General features: G+C 43.1%; 1 protein-coding gene across 2 annotated transcripts in view; it reads right to left on the reverse strand.

Moving 5' to 3' along the window:
- Positions 1 to 7,509, reverse strand: part of Rpf2 (ribosome production factor 2 homolog) — a 21,628-nt gene that overhangs the window by 13,062 nt on the left and 1,057 nt on the right. For both annotated transcript variants that reach the window (XM_021174453.1, XM_021174454.1), the window contains exons 2-4: positions 7,317 to 7,449; positions 6,590 to 6,627; positions 3,211 to 3,250 (exon numbers count right to left, since the gene is read on the reverse strand). In XM_021174453.1, coding sequence (XP_021030112.1) covers positions 3,211 to 3,250; positions 6,590 to 6,627; positions 7,317 to 7,449 — 211 coding nt within the window. The remainder of the gene's footprint in view (positions 1 to 3,210; positions 3,251 to 6,589; positions 6,628 to 7,316; positions 7,450 to 7,509) is intronic.

Consider the following 7,509-nt stretch of genomic DNA (forward strand, 5'->3'; position numbering starts at 1 on the left):
GCACATATCACACACATATGCAATCATGCACATATCACACACACGCAATCAGGCACATATCACACACACATGCAATCAATCAGGCACATATCACATACACATACATGCAATCAGGCAAAAAACTCAGACATAAAAATTTTAACTTTCAAATTCAATTTTCTGACTTGGGGTTACTTAGTTAAAAGATTCACTTTTCAAGAGGAGAAATAATGAACATTATAAAGTCAGTATCTGAAAGACCACTCATTTCAATTATGCAGTTAGTCCTTCTGCGTAGCACACCAGTGAGTGTCCCATTGCTACATGAGTCCTCTGACATTTCAGCACTCACAGGGGAGCCCCAGGAACCTATGACCACACTGACTTCGGATGTCTGGACCTGGGTTCTTGATTTTTTAATGCATGTTGCTACTTTTCAGAGCAACTGCAACCACAGAAAGCAGTGCTCTGGGAGCCCCATGCTCACTGTTTACTTAGCTCCAGGCCATGCGTCTGGCTGGGGCCACTGACAGACTATGATATTCCAGTGTAGGCACTGCTGGGATCACAGAAGTATTTATTGGCTTCCATTACAGAGTTGAAACAACAGAAATATGAAGTTTCAATCCTAGAGAGTCCTGTGTAGTCCTATATTCCACACACTTGGCTCACTAGAGTGAGGTCACTATTCCTAATATAAAACTAAGATTCAAAGGGCAGGTACAGCAGCACACATATGGAACCCGGCACTGGCACACTAGAAACATGCAATTCTGGGGCTCACAACTCGCCACTCTAAGCCAAAACTGCCAGGTTCACTGAGACCTGCCTCAAAGATAAGGTGGAGGGTAACAAACCTCTGTGTCAACCTCTCTGGCTTACCTGCACACACACGTGTGCGCATGCACACAGGCATACAATACACATATGCAACCTAGATTCAATGTGTTCTAGTCCAAAATCAGCTAAAAAAACAAAAACAAAAACAAAACAAAACAAACAAACAAAAAAACACCTACAGAATTTATAAGCCCTCCGTGTGCTGCATCACCTGGCCCATCCCATGCCACACACATTGGTCACTACTCTGAGGGGTGAGCTCCTGATCTGCTTCTCTTCCACTTTGTTTCTTTGCAGAAGCAAATAGGGCAAAGGGCCACACCTGCCCATCACTTTCAAAGGAGGCAGAACAGTCAAGAATTTAGGCTAACAGGGTGTGGCAGTGCACACCTTTTACCCCAGCACTGGTGAGGCAGAGGCAGGCACATCTCCATGTAAGTTCAAGACCAGCCTAGTCTATAGATCTAGTTCCAGCACAGCCAGGGCTACATAGACTCTCATCTCTATACAGACAAACAAATAAATGGAAGGCACGCAGGCAGGCAGGCAGGCAGGCAGACTGTGGACCTATGTCTTTGACAAATGAACTTTTCTAAGAATTTGCCAGAAATAGTCTTGCAGAAACCCCACCAAGGTCATATGATGTGTCACGTGATGGCATTCTACAGAGTGCTCCAAAAAGCAGAGACGCATCCAGCTCGTCCAGAGACCCAAATTCAACCCCCAGCACTCATCAGGCAGTCTAGAACCACCTGTGACTACATCTCCAGGGGACCCACACTTCTGGCATCTGCACACTGGCTCTCATGTGCTCAGACCCACACACATATACACACACATTAAAAAAATAAAAACTCTTTAGAATATATTCATGGTCTAAATCATTGGGAACAAACTCTCAAAACGTGTTCTCTAGAACATCCTCCTAACAGTGTGGTGCGGCACGTCTTTAAGGCCAGACCTCGAAAGCAGAGGAGGACCATATGCTCAAGCCATCATCTACAAGTCTGAATACAGCCTGGGTTTCCTGAACCCGTTTCAAAAAAGAGAAAAAAAAAAGATGAGCATATATTATCCAGATATCTGAATTGACTATGGTATTTAAAAGAATATGAAGTTTAGTGAAATTTTAAAATGTATTCAAGCTAAGCATGGTGACAAACAACCGTCATTCCAGCACTTAGAACACAGGAGACAGGACTTCAAGGCTAGAAATCAACCCCACTGTCATCTCCACCATTTATACAAGAAGCCCTTTCTCCTTACCTTCCTGGCGTTTGATCTCCAATCCCTTCATACCCAGCAGAGAGGAATGGCCCTTGTCTGTTCTACACCCAAAGCTGACACAGTTTCCATCAGATTCTTCTCTTTCTAGATAGTAAACTTTTTTTTTTCATTAAAACTACAAGGGCTGGGGATGTAGGTTAGTTAGGACATGTACAAAGCCCTTGGTCCTATCCCAGCACTGCCTAAACAGTGGTGGTGGTCCATGCCTGTAATCACAGCACTGGAGGCGGATGTGGGGGGTATGAGAAATTCAAAGTCATCTTTGGCCATATACAGAGTTCAAACCACCCTGGAATACATGGGACCCTGTGTCGAAAACCAAAACCGGCTGGGCAGGAGACAATGCCTCCCAGCACTCAGGAGAAAGATACAGGTAGAGTTTGAGGCCAGCCTGGACTACAGAGTGAGTTCCAGGACAGCCAGGGCTACACAGAGAAACCATGTCTGGAAAAACTAAAAATATAAAAAAAAAATAAAAATAAAAAGAGTATCATAATAATGACAATAGCTATCTTTTAATAATAGCTGTATCTTTTACATTCTTAGTAGGAGAGGTGGCTCAGTGGATATAGGTATAAAACCTGATACCTGAGTTTAATTCAAACCTACAAACACACACACACACACACATACACACACACACACTGTAAAAAAGGCAGTACTCTTACTTCTCAATCTGAATATCAAATCCTCACACTGTACAGGATTTCTTTTTCTTTTTTCTTTATTTTCTTTTTTTTTTAAGATTTATTTACTATGAACACAGCGTGTTTTAGTCTGCAGTCATTTTTACACAGTCGGTTCTGTTATTTCTGAGTGGTGGGGATAGAACCCAGGGCCTCAGCCGGGCGGTGGTGGCGCACGCCTTTAATCCCAGCACTTGGGAGGCAGAGGCAGGTGGATTTCTGAGTTCGAGCCCAGCCTGGTCTACAGAGTGAGTTCCAGGACAGCCAGGGCTACACAGAGAAACCCTGTTTCGAAAAAACCAAAAAAAAAAAAAAAAAAAAAAAAGAACCCAGGGCCTCAGGCAGAGTAGGCAAGCTACCCAACCACACACCCAGTCCTGCCCATATGTGCTCTCTTAAAAAAGAGTCTTGTACTTACCAGTGACGTCTGATCCTCAAATGGTCTTGTAATATTTTTCCTAAGAAGATTAAAAAAAGAGTGACTCCAGTTTTAATGTTAAAAAGTGCATTCAGTTAAATGAAATAATGAATAAAAGGTAATTTTATATCAGATGATTCAAACAGTCGTACACTGTGGTACACTTTAATCCCAACTGGAAAGCAGAGGTAGGTAGATATCAGTAAGTTCCCAACAAGCCAGGCTGCAGTGAGACCCTGTCTCAATATCTGCTTCCCACAGGGGTGGGGAGGAGGACTGGAGAGATGCTCAGTGGGTAAGAGCACTGGCTGCTCTGTTAGAGAACCTGGGTTCGACTCTCACCATCCACCTGGCAGCTCTCAACCATCAACTCAAGTCCAGGGCCTCACAGAGCATCTGGCACACACTAGGTGCAGGGGTGCATGCAGACAAAACACCCAGAAACAAAATTAACAACCAAAAACAGCCAATCACTTCTAATCCCAGCACCAGGGAGGCAGAAGCAGGCAGATGTGAGTTTGAGGCTAGTCTGGTCTACAGAGAAAGTTCCAGGGGAGCCAGGGCTATACAGAGAAATCCTATCTAAAACAAACAAACAAACAAACAGAAACAACAATAATAACCAACAACAAAGATAACAACAAGGACAACAACAACAGGGCAAGACTGTTGTGACAAAACAAGAGCAGGCGCCACATTAGCATAAAGAGTGAAAGGATTATTCAAGCTAAGTCCTGATTAATCAATTTGCCACAGAAAGGGTCTGAGATTAACATTATTCTTTCAGGTAATGGTGACAGATGCCTTTAATCCCAGCACTCAGGATACATAGGCAGGTGGATCTCAGAGTTTGAGGCCAGTCTGGTCTACAGTATGAGTTCCAGGACAACCAGGGCTACAGAGAAACCCTGTCACAAAAATCAAAGATTATTCTAAGTGTTGGGGTGGAGCAATTGCTTATCAGCTGAGGGTACATGTTCTTACAGAGGATCAGTTCAGTTCCTAGAACCCACTCCAGGCAGCTCACATCAGCTCTGTGGGGTCTAATGACTTCTTCTGGCCTCCATAGGCCTTCATATACACATGGGCAAACACACTTAGACACACACAAATAAAATAAAATTTAAAACGGTTCATTCTAAGTGGGAGCAGAATGTAAAAGGTACTACCTCAGTAATAGAGGGCCTGTCTTGCATGGACAGGACCCTGGCTCTCATCTCTAGCATAGACAGGACCCTGGATCTCATCTCTAGCACTCCATCACAAAAAGGCAAAGATACTGAGACAGGCAGAGGCTTAGACTATTCAAGAAAAAAATCAGGCAAGTACTGCTGGACCTGAGCCACCAGAGACCAATGATGTGAACGCCATGGCTGAGCATGCCTTAGCACTTGGAGGTAAAGCAGGATGGAGTCAGAGGCCATCCAGGGCTATATGCAACCTTGTCTCAAAAGCCAAAACCAAAGCAACTCTAAAAACCAAAACAAATAACTTTACTGGTCAAAGGATGCAGACTATATGCAGAAAGAATGATGGAAAGGAGTGACATGCTAAGAGTTTGAAAACAGGACTTTGTTTCCAATTATATGTATGTTTCCATGGTGTGTTTACATGCAAGTGCTAGTGCCTGTGCTGGTCAGAAATGTCAAGACTCCCTGAAGCTGGAGTCACAGGCAGTTGTACGCTGCCTGACATGTGTGCTGAGAATTGAACTTCAGTGGCCTGTAAGACTGGTGTGAACTCTTAATCACTGAGCCATCTCTCCTGTACCTTAACTTTTCTTTTTTAAAAGTTCTTACTGGGGCTGAAGAGACGACTAAGCAGTTAAGAACACTGACTGTTCTTCCAGAGATCCTGAGTTCAATTCCCAGCAACCACATGGTGGTTCACAATCATCTGTAATGGGAACTGATGCCCTCTTCTGATGTGTCTGAAGACAGCTACAACATACTCATAAATAAACATATATTTTTAAATTTTTTCTCATTAAAACATCATTTTGTGTTTTGAGAATAGATTGTAGTATGATCAAATAACAGCACTGTATAATAACTCTCATGAGTATACTGAACCCACACTGATTTCAGATAACTTTACCTTCAGAATTCTGAGCAGAAAGAGACCACCAGAGTACCACAATCATCCTGACTATACACACAGACCACTACAGACAGTACAGGTAGCAGCTATGTTCCCAGAAAGAAAGGAGATTGACCCTCAGAACTTGTGAGTTTAAAATCCACAGATTCATGCAATTGTGAAATATTGAAATATTGGGGGTTCGGGGACTGTGTCTGCACTGGACATGGGAAGATGTTGGTTTCTTAGCATTATTCCAATCACAACAAAGCACAACTATGTACCAGGCATTTACAATTTACACAGTAGAGACAACTGGAGGTACACAGGAAAATGTGCATAGGTTATGAGATCATGCCATTTTACACTGAGGACTGGAGTATCCAAAGATTTGTATATTGCAGGAAAGTCCCAAACCCACCCCACCCCCAAGAACTGAGGAATGACTAAGCTTGCATAGTCTCAAAGTATCTCCCCTAAATATTTACTAACTATAAAGGGGAAATTAGTAATGGTGGAGACAACCAGAGATAAAGCGACCAAAGACTTTCACAAACTAGAGAAGACAAAGGATGGGGCCAGCAAGATGGCTCAACAGGTAGGTAAGCACTTGCCTCCTAGCCTGACAAACAGCTTGACTTCAGTCTAGAACACACAGAAAGGTGGAAAGAGAACTCACCCACAGAGATGTCCTTTGACCTCTGCACCTATGCCAAGATAACAACTGGGGTCTTGAGGGTACCCCTAACTGGCAGGAGCACTTGCTCAGCATGTACAAGGCCCTGGGTTCAATCCCCATTATTTCCAAGAAGGAAACAAACAAACAAGACTAGGGGAACACAATGTGAAAGGAAAACAGTTACCTAGTAATCCAATAACTTCCTTGGTACTACCACAGCACTGCCAACCCCTGGTGACACTAACTGCTGTGATGATGTAAGACACCACTGGACGAGCCGGGTGAGGGACACGCAGGAACTCTAGTCATTCTTAGAGTTTTCCTGTACACATGTAACTCCTTCAAAATTAGGTAAGTTATAGTGATGCAAGAATATTCCAAGCCAGGCATGGTGGTGCACGCCTTTATCCCAGCACTTGGGACGCAAAAGCAGGTGGATCTCTGAGTTTGAGGCCAGCTAGGGCTACATAGAGAAACCCTGTCTCAAAAAAATAAAATAAATAATTGAAAAGAATATTCATTCAGTGTAAATACTAGCACCTTTTTCTTCCAAACCTTTCATAAAGCAATTGTTATAACTAAGCAAAATAAGTGATGATGATAATAATAATAATGACTTACTTTTTATATAGAACTCCATATGGTTTCTTCAGTGCATACTGTAAAACATAATTTTAAACTTTCTCAACAGAACATTCAAGAAGCAGAGTCATGGCTACCTTCCTGATTTATATGCCTGCACTAGCAGCTGTCCTAAATTCAGGGCTGGGGCAGGATCTGACTATGCAGCCCGGGCTGCCCTGACTGCCAACCTTCCTGCCTCTGCCTCCTAAGTTCTAGGATTACATATGCTACCATGTTTAATAAAACATGTGTTGGGTCTCACTCAGCCAAGTGTTTCCCTGTCTCAGTGCAATGAGCAGTGCCACCTTTTTCTAACAACCGAGAATGATCATCATGAATGCTGACTACTGTAATATTCTAATATTGTACTGCTCTTAGAACTTGCTTAAATGAGTAAGGTCACTGGGAAGGAACAGCTGTTCCCCCCAATACCACAACAGGCAGTCAAATATTTCAGAAAAACATGAGCACACCAGGCCAGACACTGTGGCTCCCATCTGTAATCCTGGGCTCAGTGAGCCGAAAGGTGAGCAATGTGGCTCAGTGAGAATGCTGCTTGCCAGCAAGGGCTGACAAGATGGCAAGGCATTCCTCTCAGAGCATCCAAGTTCTGCTGCCACCACATCAGCAGGCTCACAGGTATAGTCACATATATACATACTCACACACACGCATACACATACTACAAAATACAGTATTGGAAGCAATAATTCCATATGCCCACCATGTCTCTGAGTACTTGTGTCACGGTTGCATTTGCATTTCCGCCTTTAATCAGCATGGCATTCTTAATGTTCTCAGTGAGTTTCGGTTCTCTCTTCTCAAGGAATCTCTTAGCCCTTTTAGTTTTAGGCTTTCTGTACAAAAAAAAAAAAGCACAATTCAGAACAAGTTACAGGAATGGTACTCACATTTAT

The sequence above is a fragment of the Mus caroli genome, chromosome 10 (genome assembly GCF_900094665.2).
Source record: "Mus caroli chromosome 10, CAROLI_EIJ_v1.1, whole genome shotgun sequence".
NCBI lineage: Eukaryota > Metazoa > Chordata > Mammalia > Rodentia > Muridae > Mus > Mus caroli.